The sequence below is a fragment of the Frieseomelitta varia genome, unplaced genomic scaffold (assembly GCF_011392965.1).
Source record: "Frieseomelitta varia isolate USP_RPSP 00005682 unplaced genomic scaffold, Fvar_1.2 scaffold_500, whole genome shotgun sequence".
Lineage (NCBI taxonomy): Eukaryota > Metazoa > Arthropoda > Insecta > Hymenoptera > Apidae > Frieseomelitta > Frieseomelitta varia.
This window is the reverse complement of record NW_025110258.1, coordinates 442,994-460,243: the sequence shown is the minus strand read 5'-3', so window position 1 is coordinate 460,243 and position 17,250 is coordinate 442,994. Positions and strand designations below refer to the sequence as shown.

The following is a 17,250-nucleotide window of genomic DNA, read 5'->3' as shown; positions in this document are numbered from 1 at the left end:
TTTTTTTTTTTTTTTTTTTTTTTTTTTTTTTTTTTTAAGTAAAATAATTTTCATTTTGTAAGTTAATCGAATCGCCAGTATATATAATTCTTTCTGTCATCCAAGAAATAAAGTAAACGATTTTATTTTGAAAGACCAATGTGTCGAAGTTATTGGAGTTTCCTATATCATTCTAATTTTATTTCTTTCGTTAATCTCTATTACGGATAAAAGATCGATTTCTAGACTAAGTCAATATACTTTTTCTCTTTCTGTTCATTTGATTAGTACAATTTCCATTTCGAATTTAAAATTACTTCATTTATATAGAAATTATTTTACACTCGCTATTTAAGAAATCTATCTCGGAAAAGTTAATCGAAATGTTTTGATTGACATCGTATAAAACTATCGACGATAAATCGTTCAAATTAAATTCCATAGGAGAAGGAAAAAGTAGCAGCTAGAAAGTGAACACACGCTTTCCTTAGCAATTTCAAATCACGTGATTAAGAACTATCTTACGATACGATCGACCCGATGAATCGTAACACGAGATTAATCTAACATCGACTCCTCTAAAATTACTCGAAACTGCAGAAACGATCGGTTTCGAAATTCTAAACGCGGAACTCGCGAGACGAAAGTGGTGAATCGAAGAGAACGGTGAAGCGGCGATTAAGATTGACCTGTGACACGAACCGCGAGTTAATTCTGCACGTCGAAAGCTTTCACGTGATACGATTAGCCCGCTTTCTCGTCACATCGAACCTGTTATTAGCGATTGGTTCGCTCTCGATTTCTTTCATGTTCGATTTTCCTTCTTTCTTCGTTTCGCTTACAAACTCGCGATTCTCGCTGCTCCCTTTCGTTATGCCAAACTTTGGACTGATATTCGAAGACTGATCGCGATTAATCTCATTTCATACAGTTAAGACACGATTTAGTATGCAAATTTTTGTACTTCTATAACATTCCTGTGACACCAATTCATGTATCAGATACACATAAATTGAAAATTAGACGAAAGAAATTTAGAAATTAATTTTTTTTAATATAAAAATAATGATAATAAAAAGTTAAATTAAACGATTTTTAATTTTTCCCGAATAATTTATGTAAAGCAAACGTGTAAAGTTTCATATGATGATACGAGAAGTTTATTCAAAAAAGAAATATATTTTTAAATATTCGATATTACAAACAAATATTACATACAAACTCGCTAGGAATGTCACGTAAGGAAATTTTTGAAAAATCTAAAAATTTGCTAAAAATTCTAAAATTTTGCTGCGAGAAATGTGACTCGCGCTTCATGCAAAGTACACGCATAAAGTCTCACAATAGGGAATAGATTTTTTTTCCGAGGGGAAACAAAAATTGCGAGAATCCTTTTAAACGAAGTTTCGGGACGATACGAGAAGCGCTTAGCGATGATCGCGATTAATCTTGGCTGAGCATCTCTCTCTCTCTCTCTCTCTCTCTCTCTCTCTCTCTCTCTCTTTCCTTTCAGATAAGAAGGATTTACCGTGATTCACCGCAAGAAGTTGACCCGTCAAAAAATCTCGGCAGAAAAGTCCTCGGAGCGTGGAGAAGCCGACGAGACCGGATTGAATTTGAGCAAACCCATCTTCGCGAGAAATGACGGGATAAAAAATTAATTTTCCATTACCAGAGGAGGCCGGTTGGGAACGTTTCGCGAGTCATTGAAATTTCCAACCTCGGCTTCGTTCACGTTTATCGGCTGTTATATTTTGTAATTAATATCAACGTGGTAAAAGAAATTTTGAGAAAGAGAGGAAAGAAATAGAATAGTTTCTCGTGAATATTTATACGGTGAAAATACCCGAGAATTGTCGAGGAAGCTGAACATTGTAATTCGATGTTGCTATTTCCGTGTGCCTTCCGTTTGGATATTTCATAGCGACTTAATTACAGCATTTCCTTTGCGACATTAAACTCTATGCATTCGTGTAAAATGCACAATTGAAACAATTTACATGGCAAACATGGTCATGGTATAGTTAATTACAATGTCTGGTACAATTGAATTAATATTTTAAGATTTTATAAATTATCAGTAACAAGAATTACGAATGTTGAAAAACAAGCAATTAATTATCATTTTTTCATTTATAATATATATATTATGAGAAAAAAAGTTTTAATTCTACTATTATTATTGTTCTATTATTATTATTATGACACAACTCCTTCTTACACTTGATCAATTGTTTTATATTGCATGGTGTTATGAAAGACGCTACACTTTGATAGATGTTTTACATATTTTTTCATTTTCTGTGTACTTTTGTATCTCTAAATTTCCCATAAATGTATAAAAATTCGTTATTCAATCACTATATAATATAATAACAATTATTTAACAATAATCAACCACCATAATTTATCAAATCCTCCTCCCACCTCCAAATTACTCAAACTATCATACATCCTTTAACAGTTACTCAAAAGACATAATATTACAGAGATACAATAATTAAATATTAAAATTCAACATTCAAAAAGATTCAATATTAATATTCAAATTCAATATTAAGAAAAGAATAGCTCACTCTATGTCGAGACACTGTCTGGTCTGATGCGCGACACCACCGCCACAGGTCCTGGAACACGAGCTAGGCGACGACCACGGTCCCCAGGTACCACGTTCAGGATCATCCGTGTCCGACACGAAGCTGCTAGGCAGATAGTTCTCCCCGTGTTGACGACGATGTCTTTCGTGCCTCAATTTCACGTGATGCTGGAACACGCAATCGCGAAGACGCACTTAGTACACGCCATTCCTTCGATGGAAAAAGAAATGAAAAAAGAGAAGAAAACGAAGAAGACCCAAAGGGATTGGGGCAAAGGGTGAAGGGGTTCGAGTATCGCGAGAGTCGCGAAGAACACGTGGGAACCGATATGGCGAAGGTTGCGCGTTAAGTGGCCTTTTATTCACCTGTGGCCCGTGCGCGGCGATTCTCGCGTTGCAACGAGAGCGTGGCTGACCTCCGTAGGGAGCAACGTAGGCGTGATCCCCTTATCGGACCGCCTCGATAAGGTATAGGCTTTTAGCGGTGATGAACGGCCTGGCTAGCGACAGGGGTGAAACGTGAACTACGTTATCGTTGCCTGCGAGTGTACGTTCGACGGGTTTATGGGCTAGATTCACTGGTTAAACACCGGATTCACGTGTGCGCGCGCGCGCGTGTGTGTGTGTGTGTAGATTTTCTTTGTTTCGACTTGAGTTTGAGTCGGAGACGAGGCGGATTGAATCACCGACGGGGTACAGGTAGACTTTAGATTGACGACGCACGCTGGCGACTGCGAGTATCTAAATATTCGTCTATAGTTAGTACAGTTGGAAAATTTAGAATGAAGATGAAAATATTTTTTGACAAATAAATTTATATCATCATTAACATTGTGTACAATTGTAAGTAAAAATTTAATGTGGCAGATTATTCGAACTTCAAACGCGGAATTGAATATTTCAATTAAAAATTTCGACGTATGAAATTTATGTACCAAAATTCAAACTCTTTCTGTTCAGGTAATTTCATTTCATTTCAGATAACTTAATGATGATATGTATAATTGTATCACTAATATTTTATTTAGATTCGGATTTAATGTCTAATAAATTTGTTAATTTTAATATTATCAAAAAGAACCGTACTATTGAAATTATTTGAACTTTGTAATATTTATTTTTGTATAATCGAGTGTTTCTTTTGTCAAAAATATAAATAACTTCATTTATTGTATAATTTTACATTGTTCTACTTGATTCTCTCATAAATATAATAATAGAATTGACATTTACATCTTTCTGTTTCTTTATTCTTTCATTATTATAATTATGTATTATACGTAACATAATATATAACGTAATTTTATCTGTAAAATTCTATACAAGTTCCACTTGGCCCTCCCGCAGACAAATCTATAGTTTTATATTTTTCTACTTCTCTATTTCTACCACTTTCGCTCGCGTAATTTTACACAGTTACTCGACTATTCTACAAAAGAAACCTCCAGTTGCACTTACATTTTTCTATTTCTCTATTTTCTACAACTTTACACGCCCCCCCCAAATGTTCCAATTGTTCAAAATTCTCCTGGAAAATAAAACGACCGAGCGAAACCGAGCAAAAGCCCACTTAACACCATCGCCAAGGAAATTTCTGGTTCCATTTGAGCGTCTTTGTTCCCTTGACTTCTACCACTTTCGTCCGCATAATTCTACGTCGCTCTACTAGATTCTCCGCCACGGCGAAAAGGAACCAACGCAACGACGAGAGACGAATAGACAATAGAGTGTGTTCCCCAATCATCTTCGAGAATTAGATGCTCGGAAGAAATATCGGGGCGAGTGAGAGTATACCCTTGCTCGGAAAATAAAGCTCGAGCTTAATATCCAAGCAAATGGGGGCGACAATCATGCGATCTTGGAAGGACTGCCAGTTCTTCCCTCCTTCGTTTATGGCTTCTTCTTTCACCTTTAAAACGCCATTCACATAACGTTCCTGCCGCTCGACCATTTCCTGGCGCGGCTCCAGGACAGTTTGCATTGGCCGGTTGTAAAGTGCATGCCCTCCTCGTTTGCCAAATAAAATTATCGCCCGACGCTTTTTACCCTTAGACTTCTCCCTCCTCTTCGAAAGGATAGGATTTCGTTTAACGATCCCTTTCTGTTTCCGTGTCTTCCGACTCGAGAGGATCTGGATTCTAGATCCTAGATTATCGAGCATATAGCCGAGTATAGTTACTGAATTCAGTCGCCTAAGATTCAATTTCTTAAAACTTAATTTTAAAGTTCTCACGGAACAATCGAACCCGCTCTACATTTTGAGATAACATTCTTTTTTCTTTCCTTTTTTTTTTTTTGCCAGTTTTTGACGTAGCAATGAGAAAGTGAGAAAATAGAGAATTTGGGGGAAGAGTATCGAAAAGTATCGAAAACGAAATTGTACGAACTTTCGCTGGCAACGACATAATAATAATACACAGTATTAAATTAAGAATTCATCGTTGGAGATACTTTCTTAAATTTCTAAATTGACAATATTAAATTATATTATATATAAAATACCATATATATTAAAATATCATATATTAAATACTCGGCTTCTTAAAATAGAGTCTAACTGAATTATTTGATTAGTTGTCAACTAAATTGGATTTCAAAATTACATGAAATTCTCAGATCGAGATCAAATTGAATTCCTACACTCTAAAATTCTGTGGATGATGTTTCACGTTTGTCCAATGGGAAATTGCGAAAATTTCGCCATTTACCCGCGTCACGAATTTCGAGCTGCTCGTAATCAGACGTGACAAATCAACATTCGACTCGACTTAAATAACTCCGAAGCTTGTCCCATTCTAGTCGGAGCGCGAAGAATCCCTCGATTCGTTTCGTCGATCGGAGCAGAGAGAAATGAAAGGAGAAGTTGCACACTCTCGTCGAGACTCCCATCGGTATACACTTCCTCGAGATTATTGGGTCCCCGAGAGGAAGTTGCCGGAGTTGCTGCCGGTAGCCAGTTGAAACTTGTCCCACGGGTTCAGTTAACCTCGCGGCACAATTTCGAAAGTTTCCTTGATCGAAGTGTATCTCCGGCCGATAAATAGCGGTGATAAATGAACCGGAGCTCGAACGAGCCGTTCATTTTTCATCGGCTTTATTAAATTTCTTGCGCCGATCTCGGGCAACGCGTTTACGAAGCTGGTCCGCGAGCGATCGTTCGACGATGGTTCTCTGGATGGAGACTGTTAGTTCCAGAGGAACCACCTGGCGCGACAGAGGCAACGCGAATCGAAATTTGATGACACATGAGGAGTCAATTTCAATTACAAAAGTAAAAATTTCTTCGTATATTTTCGTATATTCCGAAATCCGATACGTTCTCGATCGAGCTCAAAGTTTAAATATTATAAAACTTGAAAACTTTTTTAAACAGTTCAACTTGTACAGTTTCACATCGATAACCTAATAGCAGACATCGATTAAATATTTCAGAATTATTTTGGACAGTTTTAAAACGAGTTCTACTGGAAACAGTTTCACTAATTGTAAATCACAGCGAGTGAATGAAATTTGAATTTCACGAACGATTCGTAATCAATTTGCCTACTGTGTTCGAACAACTCTATTTACGTATTGAACAATTTTTACGAATGATTCGTGATTAATTTTCTTATAACGTGCGAACAAATATATTTATATATACGTACAATACAGATGGAGTTACTATATATTCTACTGTGTGGAGGTTTACTCCTTTAAAAAAATGTATTACGAGATTTAACAAGAAACTATAAGTATTTATTTTAATTTATGTACAAGATCTTTATGACAACCGTTTGCTTGATTCTTAACAACTGAGATTACAGAGTATATATCTCCCGCTATTTTATTTTTCTCATTCTTCAGTTGTAATCTACTTCATTTGTAATCAACGTCGCCGCTTTTAAACTCTTTTTAACGATAAAAGTTCCTAAATCTTCTAGTTTCGAGCCGTTTCGATAAAAAATTCCATGCTCCCATTCTTTCGTCCGTTAATTTTCACCGAGAATTTTTACCCAATTGATCAACGCGCGCGCAAGTACAAAGAATTATACAGCAGACGCGGCGGTAATTCAAAGCCGAGCTTATAAATCTTCGGATCCTCACCGAGGCTGGATAACACGCAAAGAGATTTATTCAAACATCGGCCCGGTACATTAAGCAACTCCCAGCGAATCTCGTTTCGCGATCTCATCAAAGTTGGAACATAAGCTTGGCATGATTTAACGCGACGAGCCCGTGACTGTCTGCCGTAACTTGTTAATCGGATGAATTCCACGGCCATAATCAATACGAACGCGATAAATGTGTCTTCCTGTTAAACGTCCGTGCAATTACGCATTGTAAACCCGTCCAATACTTTTTCCCGACACGTCTCTCTCACGTGTCGGTCTTCCTCGATTATTCGGTGCACAAAGTAGCAGCAGTTCGAGGTTAAATTGCTTTTCACGAAAACCATTTCCAAACAATTTCCAAGCAATTATCTACAGACACGGCGACGTTCGATTTTAGATCGGACGATTTCTTCCTCCCTTCGTTTCTCCTTAAAGCTGCCAATTCTATTCTCAACATTGTATCGGAAATGTACGATATTTGAAATAGCGGCGATACTTTGAACGATAAAAGAACTCGAAAGTTGGGAATCTTTTTTGAAAAATATTTTAGGGAGAATCCTCTCCGGAGAATTACGAAATTGAAAATTTTTGAGAGTTACAAGATTTGGAAAAGATGCTGGTACTTATAGAAAATGGAACATCCGGAGGAGAATGATCGAGTTTGTGAAATTTCTGGTTTTCTAAAAATTCCACGGTATTTCTTCCACGGTATTTTCCTAGAGATTCCCAAGGCTTTGCCTTAGATCTCTAAATTATTTTCCAAAGCTAAATTGTAGTTTAAACTACATAAATTCTACTTTTATTATAAATCCACTAAATTGTACTTTCTGTCGTATCACGTTTGTCGTCGTTTCAAGTCCCAGCGAAGCTTTCAAGACGATACTTAATCATCCGCCATATTTCGGCAAAACGTTCGGCAACCCCAACCACGACCGAACGTGAAAGCGAAAAATTCCACAACGTGGGAGACGTAGAGATTTAATTCCACAGAAGCGTCTTCGTTCTCATCGCAGTCTCTACCTCGCTGCAGAGCATCAAAGACTCTCTCACGTTCCTCGTGGCGCTTTTCTTTTCTCTTTTCATCTACGATCGTTCCAACGAAAAAAAAAAAAGAAAAGAAAAAAGAAAAAGAAGAGAGATTGTAAGTAAGTTTCGTACAGATGTACGCGGATTTTTATGGAGCGTGGGAGAGCACATGGGCCACAAGGAGGATCCAATTGGAGGAGCGTTGTTCGACTCGAGACTCTTCTTTTCAGCGGAGAGCATCTGCATCACGTTGGTGTGTCGCGTGCAATCGTAACGTGAGAGAATATACGACGATAATAACGGCACGTCTGGCAACGTGGGTGACTATAAAACCCCGATGGACGCGAATCCACGCGCTGCAAAACACTTCTCTCTCTCTCTCTCTCCAAGAGAGGAACCGGCCGCAAGGGGAAACGAACGATTGAAACGCGAGTTTCTTCTTCGACGGCGGCGAACACCCGGTGGCTGGTTGTAATTTATGCGTTGCCGCTGCGGAGAATCGTAATTTTTCGACGTTCCTCCTGCTTGCTGGCCGGCGCACACTTCCGGCCTCGCTCGCCTGAGTTAACTGCCGGTTCAAGTGAAAGGTTAACGAATGGTAAGAATCGATTTGCTATGGAAGAAAGCGAGTTTTCACCGTGGATTCTTTGGGAAGTAGATCGAGCGAGTTGACTTTTAGATGAAATTCTTTCTTAAGCAAGTGTTGATTTACAACGGGAGAGAGTAAAAAGTAAATGAAGAACGAAAAACCGCGATACTAGAGAAACTAGATCGTGATACTGGATACATTTTTATCCGAATTTATATATAGCTTATTTCTCATCGCTCTCAATAATAATAATAAAATCAATTTACGATATTAATATACTCGAAGCGAATCGATTAGCAATGTTCCTCGAAGGTTGAAAGTGATTCATATTTTCCAGAATCAGTTCCAATTAATAGTTACGAATCTAAAACTAGTTATCAATCTTCGCGTGTTCCAATTTCCTTCAATATTTTCCAATCTTTCTACCGAAACATTCGCCTAAATATATCCCCGTCGTAGAACGACTTTATCAAGCGGAAAGAAGAGTTCTCGACTGAAAGATCCGCGCTGACCAATTCACCCCGTGACACAGAGCCCGCCATGAGATTGATCCAGCAGCTGTGCAGATAATTCCAAGATCTCGGGACTGTTATCAATGAGTCACTTCGCTCTCTTTGATACCGCGGTTCCAGAAGCAAAAGGGAGCAGAATTGGGTCTCGCAGAATTGGCTATTCTCACAGAAATGTGGCCGCGACTAGCTCGCGATATAAATCATGTAATTAAACCAGCTCCTTAAGCGGTGACTAACCGTTTGGCGTGTTAGTCCGCGAAGCCAACTGCCACACAACAGCAACGAGGTTTTACGTCATCATCGATGGCGACACGTGCGTGAAACGATCGACTATTTCTGCGCCAGAAACCAGACTGGGCAGACGCGCTGATTTAGATCAAATCAAATTGCAAGCCTGCGTGTGTCCACGTGCCACAGCTCAGTTACAATTCAAATCGACTATCGGGTTTTCCAGTCTTTCAGTCTTTCTTTTCTTTCGCGTTGATCGCGGAATAAGAGTTCTCGAGAGATTAACCCAGTTCCCAAGCGAGTCTAGCCGAGTGTTCGTCATTGGTGACTGTGTTTATTCGTGGAACGCTGTCTGATGACTCGTACATCTTCTTTGGGACGTTTCTCTGGCATAAATATAGCCCTCGCTTATTATGTCATACGCGTTCGTATCGGTAATGATACCAGTCTGCGGTCGTTTGAATATTTTTCGTTGGAATTGAAATGTAAGATCTCTTTTCGGACTTCTTCCGCTGCTTTTCGCTCTCGTTTTAATAGATAAATGGCAAACGTTGAGCGATAATAAATCAATATTATCTTCTACCATTGAACATTTTATTCTCTCTCCAGTTTTCATAAAGTTTTATAGATTTATCACTTATTTTCAATGATTTGTTCTTCCCACGTGCTCTCCGATTATTTATTAAACGAAACCGAGAAGAAAATATCGTGCTGTTCTGGCTTAATTTGTCAATCCGTTTCAGTTCCTCGTCTCGTGTATTATCGTTACTAATTAATAACTTTTAAACGCAATATTCAAACCTCGTAACAATTCGTAAAATTTGTCCTCTTGCAAGATAGTCGTGAGTTTCACTCTAAACTGAATGAAAAATCAAACAACAGTGAGCGAGGTAAATCAAAATGAAATGGCAATTAAATTTCACTCTCGCTCGACAGATATGTATACTAAATACAGACGTAACTTGCTCGACGAACATAATATACACAATTTCGTTAGAAATTGGAACAACGTGGACGAAGAACGAACTATTTCGTTGTCCTGTCCCTCAACAAGCGCATTTAGAAACGCCATTATACAGATTACGTCGAAGAATGCGTTTAACCCTTCGCGCGATCTTTCACGGTGCACGTTTCACTGCGTTAAAACGAACGATCGTTCAACCGTTTCCGACATCAAAGCGCGGGATCTTACGATCGCTAAGGTTTACGACGTTCCACGGACGAACGGCTAATTTATGCTAATACGAGGTGGTTACGCGTCGAGGAAGTGCAACGTCCGCACCTTTGCGGCTTGACGCGTCACCATTGCGGAACGACGTTGTCCAAATAGCTGTGCGACGTATCGAGCAATTGGTAGCTTCTGTTCCTCGAGTACCTTCTGTCTCATCCGACAGAAAGCTCGCATAAACTGACGTAATTTAAGATTGAATCATTTGTCAGAGTGGACAAAGTGGCCAATTTGTAATTTCAATGGGAGTTTTGCAAAATGATACGAATAGAAGCATATAACATGCATTTATCCTTTGAACTTCTTTTATACAGTGTTACAGTTACGAGTATCATTTTATTTACAGTATTAATCATCGGTAATCCAACTTCTCAATTTAATGAAATTGAAATTATGCATCTAAGTTGATATTCATCCAATAACTTCGATTCTAGCGACTTTTCAGAATTCGCTAAAAGTTCTTTCAAATCATGCAGAACTCGAAATCCAAAAGATCGTAGAATCCCGAGATTATTGTAGACAATATATCAAGCAACACCGAGTTTCACGACAATTTTATTATTTCGACAAAATTTAACAAATTTTCCAAACTCTCAAGCTCAAAATTTAACAAATTTTCCAAATTCTTCTTTAAATCGTGCAAAATTCGGTTTTACCAAAATCGACAGTCACCGTGTAACAGATACCAGATAGAGAAATATTAGGTAATATTAATTTTCAATCACGGTGTCGATTAGTTCAGCATGTTTCATCGGCTATAGGGATCGTCGATTGAAAAAGAAATGATCGACATGGATCGAGGACTGCGGGAATCTCGATCACGCGTGGCTGCACTCGACATTCTTTTTTAAAGATTTTTAATCTTTATTAAATTTACACAGATTTTGAAATATACGTCTGAACTTCCCAAATTTCTCAGCAATACTGCTCAACAGCGTACATAATGTCCAAGTGCTAAGCGCGCAGTCACACGTTCGTTTACACCAGGTCACACGATTCTTAGAATTCTTAGAAACCAATAACTTCACTGGCAGAAGAAATTGAACTATGTATTTACATACTTTGTAGGCTGCTATACAGCATTGTAGAGTAGTTCGAGAAACGGTAGCCGGGTTTTCGAAATTTTCGGAAATTTCGACTTTTTCGGGAAACCCGGTTCCTTCGGGAATCTCGAAATCTTCGGGAACCCGACTCGTCCCGACCATCGGATTCCCGATATTTTCGGATTCTCGCACATCCCTAAAATTACAGTATTTATTGTTGCCTAAGATTAATGGAATAAAATAATACAACGGTAAAATTGAAAAATTTCAACTAAATAAAACATTAAAACTGTAAAACTATTGATTACTGTAATAGAAATAGTGTTTTGAAAAGTACTGACAAAGACTACCACCTGTTGTGCATCGCTGACTTTACATTTATCTGATGGTTGAGCAGCGAAAAAGGTCATTATAAGTTGAACCTTCATCGTGTGTACATCGATTAAACATTCGAGGTGAATTTTTAAATAATATTTCTGAATATTCTAATTGTTTAAACATTATCTAATATTTCCAACAATTTATTTGCATGAAGCGACAATCACTGCCTAACTCGATTTCTGACTACATAACTTTTCTCTACATAAATTTCTATTTAATATACATCAATTCAGTTATAATTTAAAAATTAATATCCTGAAAGTGTAAATTTAGTTTTAGACAGTTGTAGATCAAAAAATTAATAAATTATTACATTTGACATTGGAACATATTTATGAAAGTGTAACCTTGCGATAGAAATCTAAAAACTATTGATTAGTATAATAGACAAAGACTTTCGAAAAATTAAAAAAAAATTACCAACAGTTCCGGGTCACTGACAATCGGGACATTAGATTAACCTTCAGCGGTACGGAGACTCATTATCAATTGAACTTCCGTCGTGTGCACATCGACCAAAATTTTTAAATAATACTTCTGAATATTCTACTTATTTAAACATTATCTAATATTTCCAATAATTTATTTGCAACAATTAAACAATAAATTCTTTTCTGTAACATTTCTAAGTGTTATTTAAAATATTTAACTAATAATTTATAAGAATTTTGAATAATGTACTTAAGAGAAATGACGTTGACTTGCTGAATGAAATAATTAATTTAATCGTTTAATCATAATAAAAAAATTGTGAAAATTATAAAATTATAAAATAGAGTCTAGAAATATTGTAAAAATAAAATAATTTAATTGTTTTAAATGAATTAAAATTTCAAATTGTAAAATAATGCACTTCGATGACATTTTTGTATATTATTTAACAAATTTAATTATTTATTTATAACAATTCAATCAGTGATTGAACTGTTCGAAGCATTATTTCATAATTTAAACAATTCATTATAATAATTAAATTATATTATTTGCAATAACGGAAAAGATAGTTACATAATCCATAATTCTTTGCAATTTGAAACAATAAACGAGTGAAAATTTTTATATGTTGTGCGATTACTCTGATGCGACGATCACTGCTTAACTTGATTTTTGACTAGATATCTTTTCTCTACTATATAGGATAAATTCCTATTTAATATACATTAATGCAGTTATAACTTAGAAATTAATATCCTGAAAGTGTAAATTTAGTTTTAGACAGTCATAGATAAAAAAATTAATAAATTATAACATTTGACGTTGTAATATATTTATGAAAGTGTAACCTTGCAATAGAAATCTAAAAACTATTGATTAGTATAATAGAGAAATACTTTCGAAAAATTAAAAAAAAANAAAAGTTGTGAAAATTATTAAATAATGTCTAGAAATATTGTAGAAATAATTTAATTGTTTCATATGAATTATTCAAATTGTAAAATAATGCATTTCGATGATATTTTTGTATATTAACAATTTTAACTATTTACTTATAATAATTAAATCAGTGATTGAACTTCCAAGCATTATTTCATGGTTCGAACAATTCATTTAGGATAATCAAATTATTTTACTTAGAATAACGGAAAAGATAGTTACATAATACATATATTTCTTACTGTCTGAAATAATAAAAGAACGAAAAATTTTTATATGTTGCGTTTATACGTTATTCTGCAGCGATGTTCACTGTTTAACTCGATTTTTGACTACATAACTTTTCTCTAGCAGTTATACCTTAAAAATTAATATTATGAAAGTGTAAATTTAGTTTTAGCCAGTTATAGATTAAAAAATTGATAAATTATTACATTTGACATTGGAACATATTTATGAAAGTGTAACCTTGCGAGAGAAAGCTAAAAACTATTGATGGGTATAATAGATAAATACTTTCGAAAAATTAAGAAAAAGTTATCAACAGTTCCGTGTCATTGACAATCGGAATATTAAATTAACCTTCAGCGGTACGCGGACTCATTACCAATTGAACTTCCGCCGTGTGCACATCGACCAAAATTTAGGGGTGAGTTTTTAAATAATATTTTTGAATATTCTACTTGTTTAAACATTGTCTAATATTTCTAATAATTTATTTGTAACAATTAAACAATAAATTCACTTCTATAACATTTCTAAGTTCTATTTAAAATTTTTAATTAATCATTTGTAGTAATCGAGTCACTAATACATTTCTAAGAAATTTTCATTATTTGTATCGCATCATTAACGACCGAAAGATCAGATTAATGTCAATTGATGCGGAGGCAAGAACTCATCACGAATTGAATTTTTGTCGTGAGCACATCGACCAAATTTAGAAGAAACATTTTGAATATGTCTGCAACCAAACCTTAATCTACAATTCTGACTTCAACGATTGGTAAGTTACATGGTTTGGTTTCTTTGGTGTTGGGTTAATACTTGATCGTGATTATTTGAACTTGAATACGAGTTCAATTTTTCCATGACTTGTATAGTAGTCGTACAAGACATACTTTATCAGTTACCATTCTTTAACAATTACCGTGATATACGTTATATTTCTGCACATACATTGATAATATTAGTCTAACAATAATATTGCTATTCAGAATTTCTCACTGAATCCACAACTTGGAAAATAATTTAGTCCTTTACTATTAACTAGACAAACAAGAATATTTCATCCATATCTTAAATTAATTATTAGATCGATCAAACAATTATGCCTTATTTTACGAATACCATTCCTCTTTCTGACAAATTACTTAAATTCAATACAAGTTGAAACCTGTGTGAGAAATACAAGAAACAGTACTGATATACAATATATTATAATGAGACCCGTGTGCGTAGTCACCTCCACGTGGTGGGTCTTGGTAATTGATATCGTTTTACAAACATTAAAGTTTGTAAAACGTTATCAAACTAAATTGTAGAATGATAAACTTTAATGTTTGTAAAACGATACCAAGCTAAGAACTACGCAACCTACAGTTCAGTTTAGATCGTGAAAATTTCTGTTCATTCTTTAGTTCACGATCTAAACTGAAACGTAGGTACAATTAGTTGATAAGTAAACTATTGGGCCCCCAGCGATGGACGACGATGGACGACGAGGGATCTCGCAGGGACATCGTCGGATGCATGCGTCTTAATTTTAAGTTGCGTGCGTTTAGTTTTAGTTAATTATAAGATAGTTAATACGTGTAAATTCACTGTGAGCGCATTCTGAACAAAGACACGTTTATTAAACTTGAGACACCTCCTCTCTTCTCTTTTTTTCGTTCGTTGTTACTATTGTTACTGTTATTGCACTAAAGTAGAGATAGTTTTGTTACTGTTATTTCACTAGAGTAGAGATAGTTTTGTTACTGTTATTGCACTAGAGTAGAGTTTCCAACTTTAGTCGGCGGTGTGTCAAATTGGGGGACTGCAGCCCCGTCCGAAAGGACGAGGTAGGTTCTTGTAGTCTAGCGTCCTTTGTAATCCGGCTCCAGTGGTTCTTCGGAACCCTACTGTGTCGTTGGGGGTAGCGCAAAACTACTTGCCTCCAAATGCTCGGAACCCGATTTGGCACACCGCGGACAAATCGCGGTTTCATTTCGCGTTATGTCTCATACAAGGCACGATGTTGTAGCGTGTCAATAGTTTCGTTTCTCTAATTTCGTTCAAAGTTTAATAAACGTGTCTTTGATACAAAATGCGCTGATAGGGCTGCGAATTATTGTATAATTATTGTGCAACTTTTATGTTAGACGAGTGTGTGGTTAGTATGAAAGGTTGTGAGTGATTGCGACATATTGTATGACTTGCATTCGTATGTAATGTATGATTGTATGTAATGTATGATTGTATGTAATGTATGTAATGTATGATTGTATGAGTGTATATATTGTATGATTGTTAACGCGACCGTTGTTCGGGAGACAGAGTTCCATAGTTCAATCTCATACATGCGCTTTAGAGTTAAGATTTAGATGTAAGTTTGAGACTGAACTATAGGACGTTTGTCTCCGTAACCCCGGGCCAAGTAAAATAAAATCTCTGCATTCCTTAAGAATGCAGAGTTGTTTGTATGTTTGTTAATGGAGGGTGGTTGGGATTAGGGCCCGGGCGGGTCTCTCGCGTAGTCACCTCCTCGTGGTGAGACCTGGTAATTGATATTGTTTCACAAACATTAAAGCTTTGCAAACTTTAATGTTTGTAAAACGATATCAAGCTGAGAACTACGCAACCTACAGTTCAGTTTAGACCGTGCACATTTCTTTGCTTTGTATTTCATGGTCTAAACTGAACTGTAGGGACAATTAGTTGATAAGTAAACTATTGGGCCCCCAGCGGGCCACCGATGGACGACGAGGGATCACGCATGGACATCGTGCGATGCGTGCGTCTTAGACTTAAATTGCATGTGTTTAGTTTTAAGTTGCGTGCGTCTTAGACTTAAGATGCGTGCGTTTAGTTTTAAGTTTCGTGCGTTTAGTTTTAGTTAATTATAAGATAGTTAATATCTGGGACGACGAGGGATTTCGCACGGACATCGTGGAATGCGTGCGTCTTAGCTTTAAGTTGCGTGCGTTTAGTTTTAGTTGATTATAAGATAGTTAATATTTTTAAATTCACTGTGAGCGTATTTTGTACAAAGACACGTTTATCTAACTTGAGACGAAATTAGAGATATCACCTTTCTTGTATTCTTTCGTTCGAAACTTGCTACTATTGTTACTATTGTCATTATACTAGAGTAGAGTTACTTTTGACACTGTCACTGCAATACAGTACAGTTACTTTTGTTACTGTCAATGCACTAGAGTAGAGTTACTTTTGACACTGTCATTGCAATACAGTAGAGTCACTTTCGTTACTGTCATTGCACTAGAGTTTCTAACTTTCGCTGTCAGTGTGTCAAATCGGGGGACTGCAGCCTCGTCCGAAAGGACGAGGTAGGTTCTTGTAGTCTAGCGTCCTTTGTAATTCGGTTCAGCGGTTCTTCGGAACCCCACTGTGTCGTTGGGGGTAGCGCGAAACTACTTGCCTCTAAATGCTCGGAACCCGATTTGGCACACTGACAAATCGCGGTTTCATTTCGCGTTATGTCTCATACAAGGCACGATGTTGTAGCGTGTCAATAGTTTCGTTTCTCTAATTTCGTTCAAAGTTTAATAAACGTGTCTTTGATACAAATTGCGCTGATAGGGCTACGAATTATTGTACAATTATTATGTAACGTAAGAGTTAGATATGTACGTATGAGAGTATGAAATACTGCGAGTGAATGCGAAATATCGTATGACTTTCATTTGTATGTATTGTATGAACTGTATGAACTGTACGAATTGTATGCATTGTATGTAATGTATGATTGTATTATTTTATGTATTGTATGATTGTGCCGGAGATGAACTTATTGTTAACGCGATCGTTGTGTGGGAGACAGAGTTCCATGGTTCAAGCTCATACTTGCGTTTTAGAGTTAAGATTTGTACTTGAGTTTGAGATTGAACTATGGAACGTCTGTCTCCTTTTTACGTAACTCCGGGCCAAGTAGAATAAAAACTCGGTATTCATTAAGTTGAATGCCGAGTTGCTTGT

General features: G+C 36.3%; 1 protein-coding gene and 1 long non-coding RNA gene across 2 annotated transcripts in view; both read right to left on the bottom strand.

Annotated features, from left to right (window-relative positions):
• Positions 1 to 2,551: 2,551 nt before the first annotated feature.
• LOC122533168 (thrombospondin type-1 domain-containing protein 4-like) overlaps positions 2,552 to 17,250 on the bottom strand; it is a 121,354-nt gene continuing 106,655 nt past the window's right edge. Inside the window, exon 3 of the mRNA XM_043662607.1 lies at positions 2,552 to 2,743. Within this exon, the coding sequence (XP_043518542.1) occupies positions 2,552 to 2,743 (192 nt within the window). The remainder of the gene's footprint in view (positions 2,744 to 17,250) is intronic.
• LOC122533171 lies at positions 3,758 to 16,813 on the bottom strand. Its single transcript, XR_006307652.1, has 3 exons — positions 16,535 to 16,813; positions 9,689 to 9,691; positions 3,758 to 3,767 (listed from the first exon to the last, which is right to left on the bottom strand). It is a non-coding gene; the product is annotated as an uncharacterized LOC122533171 (long non-coding RNA).